The following is a 16,920-nucleotide window of genomic DNA, read 5'->3' as shown; positions in this document are numbered from 1 at the left end:
GTGAAAGCTGAACGGCCGGATGGCCGCAAATCACGTCAGCTCTTCGTGCCGTCGGGAAAGAAAGGCACAGGAGGAGAGGACCGAGAGGCCCGAGCAGCTCCGAAGTACCAATCCTGTGGGCGGGACGGTTCGGGCGGAGAGGGGTTAACCTTTCCAACTCTACTGTCTCCGCCGCTCGAGCGGGCACGGCCGCCATCTCCGGAACGACTCTGCCTCGGAGGAAAAATGGACACCCCTCTGATGCTGCAGAAGTGACGGGACCAGAAGGAGGTCCAATGGATTCGGCAGACATCGTAGAACACGACTCTGCAGTCTCCACCGGAGCCTCAACCGGCTGAGGATGAGAAGGCCGGTAGGTGGAGGACGCATCCTCCGTCCTACTCAGCGTAGTGACGCGAAGGGCGCCCTGCGAGCGCTTGACAGCCGCACCATGGCGGCGTCAGCACTGCAAAGGCGCGGACAGCGTTCCCGTAGAAACGACAGTCGTCTCCGCAATCCAAGAGGGTTATGCTCTCACAGAGAGAACAGAAACTCTCCACGAACGCAGCCCCGGAGTGCTCGATGCCTGAGCACGAAGACAGCGCTCGTGACCGTCACTGGAACCCTTATACTTCTCGCATCCAAGATCGCACGGGCGAAAAGCTATCCTGAAAAGGACGCTGATCTCCGCATATACGAGAGAGTGGCTGATTTAACAAGGCACAAAGCTCTCTCGTATCACTCTTTTAGGGAAATTCACTCAGATGCTTAGTTGATGAGCGCACAGGAAGGCAACGCACACACTAAACTCAAAACAATAAACAGATGTAGAGCCGTGGAATAAGCGAAGCGTCCGCTGTGATACTGCTAGTTCAGCCAACTTCAGCAATCAAATCCCAACAGAGTAAAGTAGCTTCTCAGTAGCAGATAAAGCCGGCTTTCGAAGCGAAAAAGCTAATTTCCCTATTTGCACCTGCTGCTTATAAAGGCACCTGGCGGGGCGGCGCCAGCATTATGCAAATATCTCAATGCCAAGTTCATTGGCGTTTTAGTAGTATACAAAGCAGATTGGTCTCTCTAAGCGAGTTCCCAATTCGTCGGTCACGACGTGACGTCGTAGTGACCGACTGAAAGGGAACCTCCCCTTAGGAGCTGTTTAGGGTAATCCAGGACTAGGCCTTAATTATATTAGGACATTTAGCGAAGTGGTTTTTATAGACAAACCTTACAAAAAAAATCACTGGTGTGCATCTCGAGACACAATAATGCCACTTAAATATTTTTAGATGGCAGTATGTTTTTAAATCAAGTTTATTTAACTAAATTCAGGAGGATCCTAGTCACGTAATCCAACCAATCAACACGAAGAGTTCTCTATAGCCATCCCTCACCTTCGTCCTGTGACAGTTGCAGCATCTGTCCGGGTAAAAACTGTTTTTGGAAGTTTTGAAAACTGTATAATGTACTGTTTTATGAGTTCAATAGCTTAATACAAATTAATTATAATCACAAATTAAGTACAAATCCTTAAATAATACAGAAAGAAGACTTCACTAGTATTGGTTAATATTCAAAAATTACTTAAATAGTCAAAATGTTCATCAAAAAAAAATATTAAAAGGAACATGACATCACGTGTGACTGGTAGCAATTAGACAGAGATATTAAGCTGGTTAATTACACACAAGGAACTCAAAATAAAAAGCATATTATTAAGAAATGATTCATCTCTAGACTTATCATATTATGTAGTATATCGGGGGTTATCGCAATAATAATATCAGAGCGCCATCCAGTGTCCACATAGAGAGTGTGCTAATAATTTCTCAACATCTGCCAGGACTTAGTATGTGCTTTATTTCTGTTGGGAATGGTTTTGCAACTGTTGTCATAGTTGCAAAACCATGGGGTGGTGATGGTGCAGTGGATAAGACACACCCCTTTGGTGTGAGAGACGCGGTTCGAATCCACTGTGACACACCATTGTGTCCCTGAGCAAGACACTTAACCCCTAGTTGCTTCAGAGGCGTGCGACCTCTGACATATATTTGCTTTGGATAAAAATGTCAGCTAAATGAATAAATGTAATAGTGACAGTAACATGCTGAACTAAACAAAGCAGCAACATTAAATTAAACCACCATAATGGTTTCATCACATTTGTAAAGAAAAGTGCAACAGTCCAAGAACTAAGTGCTTCACGTTACTTTATTTGAACATCTAACGCATACATTCGTAGTGCATGCATGGTTTTTGCTGAATTTTTTATATTATTCAGTAAAACATTAAATAACAAACATGGATGAAATAATTCACTAACAATCATCCTGACATAATTCAACCACAAACAAAAAAGACTTTGAACAACCAAGCTGCAGTGCTGAACATTGCACAATCCTTATGTCTCCTATTTATGACACCCTCAGTTTAAGTATACAGCAGCAACTCCCAAAAAAATAAATAAAAACATAATAAAAAACAACACTGTTTTGGCAAACCAAATCAAATCAGTCTGATACAGATTTCCTTCTGACTTACACTTTTATATAGAAATCAGTTATTTAGCTTTTCTCTTATTTTACTTTTCTTGAACTTTCATTGTGCATTCACAGAAACGAGAAGAGAGAACGTTGGTGAGGTTCCCGATCTGTGTACGGAGGAACATGCGATCTTCCTGCAGATCCTGCACCTGTTTCTCCAGCGCTTCAATCTTCTCCTGTTTGTTATCCAGCAGACACTGCAGTTTGGTGATGGTCAGCATCTCAATAGAGGGCATACACTCGAATAAAGTTGTTGCTGTTGAGAAAGAGAAATGTTTTTATTTTCTTCAATACACAATTAAAGGTTTATTAAGGGGTGTTTTAATACATTTTGGGTTTAACATGTAAAACTTCAGCACTTTAATATAAAGCCCTCCATTTTAAAAGAACCATAATGTTTGAGTCAAAGCAATGATGTAAAACTTGGTTTTACATCTAAGAGCAGCTGGGTGTTTTTTTACTTTTATTATGGTATAGCATATAAACAACGTTTGTACAAACATATACAGCTCACAACAATTAAAACAATAAAAGAAATATTGAGAAAAAACAGCTGGGTGTACTGAAAGCGAGTAGTAGTATATGATTGCATAATGGGGAACAGACATTCCAAGGGGAACATGATTGGCTTCTTCACCGGCCCTTAATGACGGATCATCACCTGCCTCGATGCAGTGCGTAATCATGGGAAACATTTTCTGTTTGAGATTCATCAACCCTGCAATCTTATTTAGAACATTGTAAGTTGTTTTGATTGTATTTTTTACATTACTTCGTGATTGTGTGCAAGGCATAAATTGCATGCGATTATCATGCACATCTCATCAGTAAAACCGGTTCCGTGATTAGTAGTAAATCGCCATAACCTGCTTTCAGATGTCACCTCATTTACTACACAGAGCCACAAATCTCTGCCAAACTATATCGCATTTGTTATCGCAGGCCATTCTGGTTTTACTGATGAGATGCACAAACTGATCTAAATAAATGACTGGACTCCACATAGAACGCTTAACGTAACAGTGAGAGGTGAAGTCGTCACAGAGTTCAAGCAGCCATCTTGCTATGCCAAACCAGCAGAGGGCGTCATTGACTTACATTCAAAATCATGATCTAAATTCACCCGATTTACAGCATCTCAGTCACGCAAGATTAATTTTTAGAATACGTTTATTACTCCTGATGTTAATTGTTACTCCTGATGTTATTTGCAATGTTTATGTTAAAATCGGACAGGATAAGAGATTTATACGTTAAAGTGGGTGTGTCTGCTGCATTCTGTTTTAATGACACAAGTGTAAATAAAGTTTTATGACATTAAAACCCTAAACAGTCAATGTTATTTCTCTGGATAAAAACGTATATTCTATGGCTTTTTATAAGCACAGAGGCATCGAAATTGGGTGTTGATTTTATATTGCCTCAAATGTAAGTTTAACCATGTTTTAAAACATGATCGTAGCGTTCCAAAATACACGTTAACATCGTTAACGCATTTTACTGTACAAACAAAACAATAGCCAACTGTATAACAAAACATAATTACAAAACCAGCGAATTATTGCATTCACATATCGTACCTAAAGCATGATTATTTAACACGTTTGTGATTAATAATACATATGCTGCATTCTGTCCGCTGATCTGTTACTGTAATGAAGATGAATGTATAGTAACTCACTGTTTAAAAGTAAAATATATAATTTTAAATAAATAACTATTTACATGCTTATGACGTTTGTGTTGTAATAATAAACAATGAGACTGACTGATAAAGTAGTTTTATCATTAAAATCTTATAACTCCTATTCATTTAATAGAATGTTTGGGCATACCAATATGGCTGCGCGGTGGCTTCACAATTGTGACGTCAAGAGCAAGGCTTTGAACCGGTTCACGGAACGAAAACCAGAAACTTTTGATGTTTTGCAAGGAACAGAAACAAACCAGAAACTTTCTAAAAATATATGTTCCGGAACAGAACCGGAAAATAATGGTAACCGGTTAATACCGTTATTTTTTCCGTTCTTTGACAAGATTTCTGTGCAATATGACTCAGTGAAGTTCACTTCCGTTCGTTGTTGACTCATCGGGACACTTTGACTATTTTCAATTTACCGAACCCCATCCAATCATATAATTCGCTACTAAATTACCTGCAGTGCATACGATCCTGGTCAAAACTTGTTTCGATCCTCTTTTCATCGACAACCGAATTCAATTGGCTACGAGATTTTGGTTCCAAACAACATTTAAAATCTGTTTTTAATCCAGTTTGATATCCCAGCAATTAAATTTTCATTCAGCATCAGTGCCGCAACCACTGCCGCTCCAAAAGGCCTCTCTAATCAATAAACCTAGGCCCTCAGTCGCCGGTTGTCAGAATCATTCAAATCCTACATTGGATTCAACCAATTGCATATCAGAAAAGCTCATATACCCCTAGTTTGTTTTGTTTGCTTCACTTGCACATTCATTAAAATAAATAAATAAATATTATATTTATCTTTGTGCGTTTATATTTGTGAGAATATACTGTATGTACAGTATTCGTATACATTTTCCCCAGCATTTTTTCACACACGGTAGCACTCTACCGTGCACGTCGCTGTATGGCAGTGCGGAATTTTCTTTCACCAATTTAAGTTTCGCCCCTTCGAATCGCTGGTCGAGCCCCATCACTCGTTTTCTTACCTTTATATTTTCATTCGACTGCAACAGGACCTACCCATCCAATGCTGAGAGCATCTCCGCAAAAGCTCCCTTTGGATGCTGCGAGGGTCCTCCCGGGGGGACACCAAATTTTTTGCTCTATTAAACCCTATTCTAGAGCCTTCCTGTTTGACTGCAGGCGGGACCTACCCGTCCGATCACGCGAGCGTCTCTGTTAAAGCTCCCTTCGGACGCTGCGAGGGTGCTCCCGGTCGGACACCAAAATGTTTTGCTTTTTAAACCTTATACTCGAGCATTTCTGTTTTACTACAGGTGGGACCTACCCATCCAATGCAGCGAGCATCTTCGCTCAAGCTCCCATCGGATGCTGCGAGGGTCCTCCCGGTTGGACGCTTAATTTTGCTTATTTAAAATTTTTTATAGTCGAGCATTCCTGTTTGACTGCTGGCAGGACCTACCCATCCGATGCTGCAAGCACCTCAGCCAAAGCCCCGTCGGATGCTGCGAGGGTCTCCCCGGTCAAACGCCTAATTTAAATGTTGCTTGTTTTACCTATTCAATTTCTCACCGCCCTCACCAGCATTTCCCGCACTGCATGTGGAGACGTCTCGTTCGATGCTGATAGCATCTCAACCAAAGCTCTCATTGGACACTGTGCCGGCCTCCCAGTGATATGCCTTAACTCGTTTAATATTGCACCTCGTTCTAGTTCGCAAATGCGCTCCCCGTTTGACTGCCGGCGGGGCTTTCCTGTCCGATGCTGCGAGCATCTCAGACAATGCCCCCGTCGGATGCCGTGAGAGCCCTCCTAGTCAAACCACTAGTTTTCCCACCGCTTTCTATAGGTCTTTGCGCTTACACTTTTTGGGGATGTTTTTCTGGCTGCTGTCCATCATTTATGTGGCATTTTTGGGGAGTACTCTGGGTTTGGGCTAAAATTCTGAGCTCGGAGCGCTCTCCTCGGACAGCATGCCAAATATACTTTATATCATTCCCTATCGATTACATGTTAATGCGAACTCGTGAAATGAAGTTTATTTAACTAAGTTCGGGAGGAGCATGGTCATGTGATCCAACCAATCAGTGCAAAGAGGTGCCTATAAATGGCAGTCTCTCACCTCTGTCCCGTGACAGATTTTTTGCAGCATCCCTCCTACACCCCATCACCTCACTCTCATCTAGATTAATTTATCACAGTTAAAGAGAAGGGAGTACTCTGGGTTCGGGCTAAAATTCCGAGCTCGGAGCCCTCTCCTCGGACAGCACGCCAAATATGCTTTATATCATTCCCTATCGATTACATGTTAATGCGAACTCGTGAAATACTAATTAGCGGTGTAGCAGATCGCAGTTGATCCATGATCCATTCCATACAGATCACGACCCACGGTTCGGCTCGCATGCGATTTGCGGATTAATACACAGATTTAAATAGGGTAAAAGTTGATCATTTGCACGTGTTTCAAAGGCTTTAAATGCATTAAATCTAGTTGTTTTAAACAAAATTATGCTGTTAGATTAGGTATAGGCAACTCTGCAATTTTTTCAAATTCCCAGTTAATTCCCATATATGGTAAATGGTTAATGGACTGCATTTATATAGCGCTTTTAACAGACCTATGGCCATCCAAAGCGCTTTACAATTAGCCTCACATTCACCCATTCACTCACACATTCATACACCGACGGCGGTGTCAGCCATGCAAGGCGCCAGCCAGCTCGTCGGGAGCAGCTGGGGTTAGGTGTTTTGCTCAAGGACACCTCGACACTTGGTCCAGTGGAGCCGGGGATTAAACCACCAATCTTCCGGTTTGTAGACAACCTACATGAACCACTAGGCCACTGCCGCCCCACTATATTCATGTTAGTTCCCATGGAAAGTTTCCAGCCTTGAAAATTCCCAAAATGTTGCAACCCCATACCTGCAACCTAGGGCTGGGCGGTATGACGGTATATTCCGTTACCGCGGAATAAAATGTCAGACGTAACAGATTTTCCTATTCCGTCTATTCCGCGGAATGCAAATAAGTGGGCGTGGCTAACTCTACCCTTCAGCATGTTAGACTGAGTGTGATTGAGAAACATGTAAAATAGTTCACTTATAAAAAATGAACGAGTTATTTGTGTAATTTTTATAATAAGAGCCAGTGAATCCACCGCGGGTCTCGCAGTGAGACTCTTGTCTTGCTCGCTCTCGCGCGCGCGCTCTCTCTCTCTCCTCATACAGCAGCCGGCCGGTCGGTCTCTCGCGTGCAGAGGTCTCTCTAGGCAAGCGCAAGGAGCTGCGATGCCAATTAAAGAGTTCTTCTCACACATAATGCTAATAGTTGTAAAGTTTTCTGAACTTTAAGCAAGCCAAGACAAAACTTGCGTTTATATCAGTGACACGTGCGCTGCTGAAACGATGTAGATTGACGCGCCATTTGCTTATACAAACATATTTGATCGAAAAGAAGAGAAAGAGATGCAAATGTTAAGGTCTAATAGAAAGTAAAGGGCGTCAAGACATTAAAACAAACTTTATGATCATCACATCATAGCACCTGTCACATTTATAATATCTAGAGCTTCTTCTCTCATATACAGGTATTTATCCTGTCTGTAGGTTTTTGCATATATTTATACCTGTTCATTTTACATATTGCATATGTTTAATGTAATGTATGGATAAATACAAAATACAATGAAGCCATAGCTTCAATAGTATAGTAAAATTAATAACTCAATTAAAAACAAGATTCTGTCTAATTAAGACTTATCTGTTGTTATCTTCTGGGCATTTTCACTTTAACATTATTAACTTTTTAAATTGCTCATATTTTAAAACTGTGGTGAGCATTTAGTTGAAAGCTATTGTGAGTGGTGTATTTCTGTACATTTTTATCATCAAAAAACAATATAAACTGAAAAACATGTATACCGTGAAATATTCCGTTCCGTGAAATAAAATGACTTATTCCGTGAAATAGATTTTTGGTCATTCCGCCCACCCCTACTGCAACCCAGCAACCTGTTTTATTTATTTTTTGTGGTTTGTTTTCTGCAGTTTAGCCACTGTTTTTCTGTTATGTCCACAACTCCAAGTGGAGATTTATAATTAGAGATCGACTGATATATCTGTTTTCCCCGATATTTGCGCATTTTCCGATTATCGTATATCGGTTTTGTAATATTTAATTGACTGATAAACAAGAGAATTGAGAATTGCGCGCTGGACCCATCTGAGAAGAGGAGCTCACAGCAGCAGAAGCAGCGTGCACAGCAAATATGACGGCGGAGTGACGCGACTTCATTAAAAGGACTTTGAGTATACTTACTTTGCATATGAGGCATTTATAACTCTTATTGTGCATTAATGTATGTTATGTTAAATAAGTTGATATATTAAAAGCAATGTATGCAGCTTGTCCAAGAATAGAGACGAACTAACAGAGTCACGCTGGCTGATCCATAAAATCCAGTGCCAATAACGACGTAGCTTTGCATGAATAAAACAGCCATGAATTAATGCTTTGTGGAATTAAAAACGCTAAATTAAATTTGTTTTTCTTTTATTTATGCTTATCATTAGCATCGTAAAATCACGTTCATATTGCTGTTCACTTACCGGGGTTGAAGGCTAAAGCACAGCCATCACTTTTAACAAGATTTTTTTTAAGTTATATTAACATTTCCCAGATAGACATTATTTTTGCTAAAATATCTAAATAAATGTCTGTGGATATTAATTAATTATTTATTACCTCCGCAAGCGGTCACAGTTTGATACAGTTAATGCGTGAGTAAATGCATAGATAAACAGCGCTGTCAACAGCCATTTCATAAGCTATAACAACTAAATATTAATTATTCTGACATCAAATAACGTTACCAGTTAAGAAATTCAGTGATATATATATAAGCCGTTTTGTTTGTTACTTTCCTGAATGTAGTATTGCAGTCAGTGATATTATTTGTAAAATCTCTTTGCTAACTACTTGTTGGACTGCTGAAGGCTACAGCTTGCTGGTCAAAACAACGATATTATATCCCAAAAAAGGCACTTAATCCACTTGTTTTACTCTATAAACTATGTACAACATGCAGCCAACTCCGCTATACTTTTCTCTCTCTCCCGCTCTGTTACCTGGCAACCGCAGCGCGAACTTTGGATCAGTCATTTCTGAGGAAATGATAGGGGTGTTTGGAATGGTCCATGTATTGGGAATATAGTTTCTACATTATTCATTAAATTATTATTATTCTTCACTCTTTCAGACCCCTCTATTTATGACTTTGTATGCAAAGAGGGAGTGATTATGATGATGATGATTATTATAAGGGTTTGTTCAGTTCAGTAGTGTTGTAGTATTTATGTCAAAAACAGAAGTATAACAGTAAATAAAAATCGGTTCAGCATATCAGTTATCGGGCACATAAGCATCCAAATATTTGTTATCGGCATCGGTTTTAAAAAATGAGTATCGGTCGATCTCTATTTATAATGGCTTACTTGATACCCACCATTACACTGCAACCCCTTTCCTGTAATAAGGTTTACTTGGGTATTATCTCAATTAACATGAAATTTAGAGATGCTAATGATACTGTTGATTCTGAGTAAATAAATAATAACATACTGGAAATGGCATTGCTCAATGTGTTGTCCTGTTCAGCTTCAGTGTGGACCTCAGAGTTCATATTTTCACACTCATTTGTTTCATTTCTTGGTTCTTGTTTCACCCAGCTGGGACTGCTCACAGGACTGTCATGTGTCACAGAGCTGCAGTCTGTCTGAATGCTGGCTGAGTTTATAACAGATTCCTGCTGACATTGAGAGTTCACCTCAACATTGCCACTGAAAGAGGACAAAAATCACACAACAATCAACCCAAACATCATCTCAAAATAACAGAAAAAAAACAAAAAACAAAAACAACAAAGGATTGTGGCAAATGTCTCTACAGCTTTGTAATTGTTTGATTTATTGTTACTGTCATTATGAAGCATTCTTGAGCTTAGAAAAAGTGATATAGAAGTTAAAACATACATATATAAACATTACACATATATTCAATTAAATATGGATGACTTAAAGTGGACGCGCTGATATGGTCAAAAGATGCTCTCAGGAACAAGAATGTCCCTGATCTCACTAATACAGAGTTCAGACTGCACAATTTTAGCCCTGATTTTGACTCGCCGACAGGTTTTGAGAAATCGCAGACAAATGCCCGAAATCACAGGCAAATCGATGCTCATGCACACGAGTGACAATCACACAGTGTGAATTATTAAGACGCGATCTGAGAGAATCGCAGCCAAGTAGCCGACACGATTCAAAATCATGCTGTGTGAAATGCGTTTTGACTGAGGCTCTGTTTACACGTACATGGTTATTTTTAAAAACTGAGAGATTTACCTTCGTTTGTGCCCCTCGTTTACACGCAAACGGAGAACTCGCCTGTGAAACCGATTGTTTCTAAGAACTCCGGCCAGAGTGGAGATCTTGAAAATCTTCGGTTGCACGGTTGCATGTAAAGTGAGACAAACGGATGTTTAAGCAGGCAACGTCACAGAGTATGCGCCAGAGCTCGCACCTACGTCAAAAGTGCGACCCATGTTTACATGTGACTGCTACTCTGAACGCTTCCAAGATCACATTTATGTTCGTGCAAACTAGTTTCGTGTGTTTGTATTTGCAAATACAGCTGCTCCATTATGTCGAGGAGCAGAGACGAGTGCTCTGAGGTCAGCAATTTTACGCGTGTTTGACTTCATGCGGCACTGCAACGGATGATGTCAAAGTACCGCGAGAGCGATTCGAAATTAGACCTCTACGTGTGATTCCTCAACTCGCTCTCGCTGTACGTTGACGTCATCAATCACCTACTGCAACAACTCCTCCCTCCAACATAAAGAACCAGTTCACGTCACCACCACCGCTGCCGGTGATTGGCTTACGTGGGCTTGAGCGTCTCTTGACGGCAAATATGCACGGGTATGTGTAAATAAACACTTTTCTGAAAACTGACATGTGTGCACGATATTATTTTTGAAACCGGAGAGGTTGAAATGTCCGTTTATGAAAATAGCCGCCCACGTGTAAACATAGCCTGAAAATAACATCGGCGATGACCTGCAGCCAACGAGAGAGCAACATACAGGGCAGCTGGAAGTATGGAGAGGAGTATGCCCAACAATTTCCTCCTTCATAATCTATTTATTTTTCTTCTTTCTGCTGCAAATGAGCACATGATGCAATATGTATGGCAAGCTTCTTTCCGGCTATAATTTTTAATAATAATCCCAGTCTCACGTGAGAACTCCGTGACCTTGCGTTGTTTCCTTCGCGTCACTTCTCGCATGCGTTTGGTTGCGAGATGTAGTTTGCGGACCGGGACAAAGTTGTCTGCTATTCTTTCAATGATAAAGTCATGCAGTATGAAACCCCCTGTCGCCAATCCATCATGCAGTCTGAACACAGCAGCGACTGAAAGCTACTAGTGATGTTATGTTCTTGAACGAATCGTTCTTTTGAGCCGGTTCTCAGGAAGTAACCGGTCGAGCCGGTTCGCAAATCGAACTGAATCGAACTGTAGTTCTGGGCATAGGTTCCGGGTTGATGACGCAGGACGCACAGCCGAAATAGCACGTCGGACTCGTAAAGACCCGAACGAAGTTAGTCGATGATTGCCGAGGCGAGGATTGCCGACGATTCTGACGGATGAGTTGCTGACAATGCGTGTGAATCACCGAGGATTTGAACGAGCCTGATACGCGAAGTTTTTTGTTTTATTAGTTTCTTGATATGTTTCTTTTATTAGAAAGCTTTAGTTTTGATACGATTTATTTTGCATGCAAATCATTGTAGTTGTTTAAGGAAGACCAATGAGTTTAACACACAAGTTTATTTATTATTACACAAATCTGCAATTGTGCATCAGTGTCTTTTAGGAATCTTATTCAAGTTGTAGGCTTGTCAAAACTGGTCAATTATATCTGGCATTTACTATTTATTTATTATTTATGATCCGCGATTTAAACTGTGACCACAAACATTTCTAACTTGTGAATGCAAGGCAATAAATCAGCTATGCCTTCACAAAAACAACTTTTTATTTAAATGTTTTGATACAATAAATGCGTATAATGTAATTTCTTGATGACGTCAGGAACCGGTTTTTGAACCGGTTCAATGAGCCGAACTGTCCGAAAAGAGCCGGTTCGTGAAAATGAATCGGACTTTGCATCACTAAAAGCTACCCCTGATAGTCACGCAGTGTGAAATGATATGTGACCTGACTACTTTTTTATGCAGTCTGAACTCAGTATAAGTAGCAAGATGCAAATCACATTCATGATTAAACTAAAGGTAATTGGCTATTTAAAACTATGAAATAGGCCCCTCAAATATCCATCCACAGCATGCAATCCATGGTGATTTTAATGTCATTGGCTCAATCTGGCCGATAAATCGCATGCCATTGTCATGTGCATCTCATCAGTAAAGCCGGTACCGTGATTAGAAGTAGATTGCCATCACCTCCTTTAAGATGGAGCGTCATTTACTATACAAAGCCGCAATTCACTGACAAGCTCCTCGATAATGATAAATGCGATATTGCCTTGCTTGGCAGTGAATTGCAGCTTTGTGCTCCATCTGAAAGCAGGTGATGGCAATTTTCTTCTAATCACGGAACAAACTTTACTGATATGCACATGACCATCAAATGCAATTTATCATCAAGCCCTCTAAACCTTATTACATTAGATGATGCAACATTTATTTATTTATTTCTAAACTTTATTCTGAGTTCTTTCTCAATAAACTGTCAAAACATAGTACAATGCAATGCAATGACTACCTCTCTCTTCTTTTTGCAAAATGCATGGCCCTTGCAAAAGGATTAGTGCTTACTCTTGCTTTGAGTCGAGTTTGTTCCTTATTTGTTAGTGACATCTATGGAATAAACAGGTAAGTTGCTTTATTAAACCCATTTTATACATAAATATTGCACTGTTCAAAACCCTATATAAAATAGATTGCATGCTATTAAGCTTTTAAATTGATAATGAACACAAATAATCTGTAAGTTATACGTATATGATATCATAACAACATTCAATATGAGCACATTAAGCAGAATTAACAACAACGGTAATACAGCTATACCAAATCGGTCGATAATGTATCGCGATATCGCGCCGCTGCTTGTTAAAGTGACAACGGATATCACATTAAAATCGTCGCAAATTAAAACAGATTGCATCCTACCGTTATCTCTCTGAATTGTATCGGGTGATGGTTGCGCAGATGGGAAAACATGTTGGAGGTGTTTCCATGCTTCACGGCTACTTTCCTGCTACACTTTTTACAAATAGGGAAATTATCTTCGACTAACGATCCCTGTTCATTTTTTCGATATCCAAAATATTTCCACACTTCGGACTTTACCCTTTTAGAAGGAGGGTAAAGGCTCTGATGCGCTCCCTCTGCCATGTTTCTCCACATTAGTTTTGTTTACGTTTTCGCGCTCGTTGTCAGCTAGGCACACGAGAATGCGCATGCGTCATCTACAAAACGCACCCTAGCGCTGAATCACATGTCAACAGCGCCACCATATTAGGGAGGTCAAGACTCTCTTAAAACACAGTGAACGGAGACTTGCGTTATATTTCTGGATAAAAGCAAAGAAGAAGAAGGGGTTTTCATAATGTTTAATGCTTTTGTTAATTGAGTATTTAAAATAAAGCAATTATTTTGTAATAACTTGGCTATTATTTCTGTTATATGAATTTGTATATTTAGGATATCCTTTACGCAATCCTTTAATGTTGTATAAAAAGTCAATTTAATTACTGTAAAAAGGGTAAAAAAAATAATCAGGCTATAGTTTTGTGTAGCCTCGGTCAGACCCTCTATTCCCGTGGCGAGCGTGCGCGACTCCTCCTAAAACGCAACTGCTATTTTTATGCTGTATTATGGAAACAGCATCGCTTCTGAAAATTTGTCTTCACAAGCCTATGATTTCACGGTGTTGGAAGTCTATTTTTACAATGAATTGCGTTTGTTACTATAAAATAGTTGTTTGAGGGTGTTTTATAAAAAGTGTGAAGGATGTTTTATTATGGACCAAAATGCATTTAAAGGAGACATATCATGCTAAATCCACTTTCTTGGCTCTTAAATGCATTTTGTTGTATATTTGTAGTGTTTATAAGTACATAAAAGTTGAAATTAGTCTCTTCAGGTGCTTTGTTGATATCTTTATATTCTGTTTTGGTCATATTTTCCAACGGTTCTGATTTTTCTATTATCTATTACGTTTTTTGAACAATTACGTCACAGTATTTGCAGCGGAACTGCTAAATAAGGACATCGACTTCCAGCCCAACACTACGAGCAATCCGCCATTTTATATTTCTCGCTGCGATATTGTAGTCCAAGCTCAAGGATGCAGAAGTTACGAGAGCGTAAGAAATGTACTCACATCTGTGGGTAAAGTCATTTTTGTGTGCCCGAGGCACTTTAAGGATAACTACTTCACCAATCTCCGCCAGTATAAAGAAGGATTTGCCGATAGACTTCGTCTGATTGAGGGGTCAATTACTTCTTTCTTTGGAGACGACGAGCAGTGCACTTCGGTAAGCAGTTTATAACTTAAAGTAAAAAAGTAAAGTACACGGTGGTCATGGTTTAGCAGTGCTGTTTCTCACTCCGAAGGCTGCAGCCTGCGGAGATCGCTTTTGGGCATCAAGCCTGGTTTAAGTTAACTGAGCATCACATTTGCAAGTCATGAGCATATTACAACAACTTACGATTAACTAAGAATAATAGTAAACTTTATAATTGTTAATATTCTGAAATAAGACCGTCTTGATGACGTATGCAGCCTAGATATGCGACCTCCGGAGGCTGCAGCCTCACACCATTGCGATACCTCCATATGAAGACATTGTTCTGCAGGTTCGTCGTCTTCATTTTCCTCTCAGTCCGTTTCCGACTCTGGCGCGAACATATAAGGCTGGATGGACAAGTCTTCCGTTGTTGACATTTTGTGAATAACGAGTAAATAAAAAGTTTCTGTGCAGCTAGATAATCGTATCTCTGCTATAAAACTACAAAAATGGCCGAACGGGGTGGAGTTTAACCGAGTGTCACCTCTGCAACCTGGGCTGAGTTCAGCCCCGACAGAACGTTGCACAACGTTTATTAAACTGAAACGGTGATGCATTGAACACCCTGTTGTGATGACGCAAGAGTTGCAACTACGGTAGCTGAGAGGCCATGCTTTGTGTTCTTTTTTAAATGTTTCTGAAGCCTGATGAAATCGTTATAAATGTGTGTTTAATACTGTAAAATACCCTCGATGTTACAGTCACTGACCTTGCCGTCCAGAATGAAAGACAACATTCCAACTTGAACCCACTGAGGGAGCTGTCTCTTTACTATCGCGTGGTTTTATACATCTTGCCGCTGATTGGGCTGACATTTCTGACACACCCACCAAACAAGAGAAAACGCTTCTAAAACCTGTTGGATTCCGTTGCACACCGTTTCAAGGAAACATGTCGTTCAACCCGGAAACCGTAGCAAAATGTTGTGAGATTGAACGTGCCCCTGGAGAGGGGGCAGGGTATGACGTGCATTTAAAAAGACAGTACCAAAACGAGTTGCTCTCAGATGCACATCAGAAAAGGGGTAGAAAGGGGGCCTGTGGGGCTATAATAATGAGGAATTCAGACCCAAGCATTGCAGTTTCGCTTTACATAGACCACAAATAGATGATTTATATGTAAAAAGGACAGATTTAAAAGCATGATATGTCTGCTTTAAATTCATTTCTATAGCACTTTTTTACAATGTTTGATTATTGCAAAGCAGCTTTACGGTAAATGCCTTTAAAACAGGCGGGACATATGAGAAAAATACAGGAATAACGAAAAAATGATAGTAAATAGGGGAAATTATAAAATATAGAAAACATATTGCATGTTTATAAGATAAAAGTAACTCTAGGTGTCACGGCTAGTCCGTGTCATGTTTTGTTTGTGTCTCCGATTACGTCACCTGGACAATTCACGGACTGATTCCTCATCACACCTGTTCCTTGTTAAATGTTTTGTATTTATACTGCTGTCTATTTCACACCTGTCGCCGGATTATTGTCATTACAACCCTGTCTGTTCCCTGTGTTGGATGTTCCTGTGTTCCTCTATTCACCATGTCAGCCCTCGTGTTTTTATTATTAAATGTTATTTATTTTGAACCTTGCGTTTGCGTGCTGTCCTTACAACCCAGTCGTGGCAATAGGATTGTAATCAGACAAAGAGTTATGAGCAAGTAGATATATTTTAGATGTCTTATTTCAGTGTGGTTTAACCCGCTGTTATTTTGTGGTATGCCTACCTTTTATTTTGTTATGTCTTAGGCAGACTTTTGAAGAATAATCCCTTGTGTGATGCAGGTTGATGTCATTATGACAGAAGCCAGTCAAAAATTTTAATGATCCTGACAATAAGAACTCAATTTGGTATTTCTTGTCAGTTTTGTTTGCTGTTAAAGATTTTTAACCTATATTTAAACGTGAGGAATGTCTACAAGACTATATGCAATATGTAAAATTACAATGCATTTCTTTATTTAAATTTTCATTTTCCATGCTATATGTGCAATGTTTGGTGCAAAAAATTAGAATCAGGTGGCAGTGTAACCAGTCCAGGTATGTGGGCTCATGGGAAATGA

At 39.9% G+C, this 16,920-nt stretch overlaps 1 protein-coding gene across 1 annotated transcript; it reads right to left on the bottom strand.

Annotated features, from left to right (window-relative positions):
• Nucleotides 1-2,175: 2,175 nt before the first annotated feature.
• Nucleotides 2,176-13,736, bottom strand: LOC135785523 (uncharacterized). Its single transcript, XM_065295004.2, has 4 exons — nt 13,450-13,736; nt 13,040-13,134; nt 9,812-10,029; nt 2,176-2,775 (listed from the first exon to the last, which is right to left on the bottom strand). The coding sequence occupies exons 1-4, from the start codon at nt 13,684-13,686 to the stop codon at nt 2,558-2,560; spliced, it is 768 nt and encodes a 255-aa protein (XP_065151076.1). The 5' UTR covers nt 13,687-13,736; the 3' UTR covers nt 2,176-2,557.
• Nucleotides 13,737-16,920: the final 3,184 nt, after the last annotated feature.

The sequence above is a fragment of the Paramisgurnus dabryanus genome, chromosome 22 (genome assembly GCF_030506205.2).
Source record: "Paramisgurnus dabryanus chromosome 22, PD_genome_1.1, whole genome shotgun sequence".
NCBI lineage: Eukaryota > Metazoa > Chordata > Actinopteri > Cypriniformes > Cobitidae > Paramisgurnus > Paramisgurnus dabryanus.
Note: the sequence above shows the minus strand (reverse complement) of the source record. Positions and strands in the feature narration are given on the sequence as shown.

What these genes read in the sequence shown, in the direction of transcription:
- LOC135785523 (XM_065295004.2), bottom strand. Translation starts at nt 13,686, where the DNA reads ATGTGGAGAAACATGGCAGAGGGAGCGCATCAGAGCCTTTACCCTCCT. An exon ending in TTTGCAAAAAGAAGAGAGAG is followed by an intron (nt 10,030 to 13,039) that starts GTAGTCATTGCA and finishes GTCCTCTTTCAG; the next exon opens with TGGCAATGTTGAGGTGAACT. An exon ending in ATTGAGCAATGCCATTTCCA is followed by an intron (nt 2,776 to 9,811) that starts GTATGTTATTAT and finishes CTTTCTCAACAG; the next exon opens with CAACAACTTTATTCGAGTGT.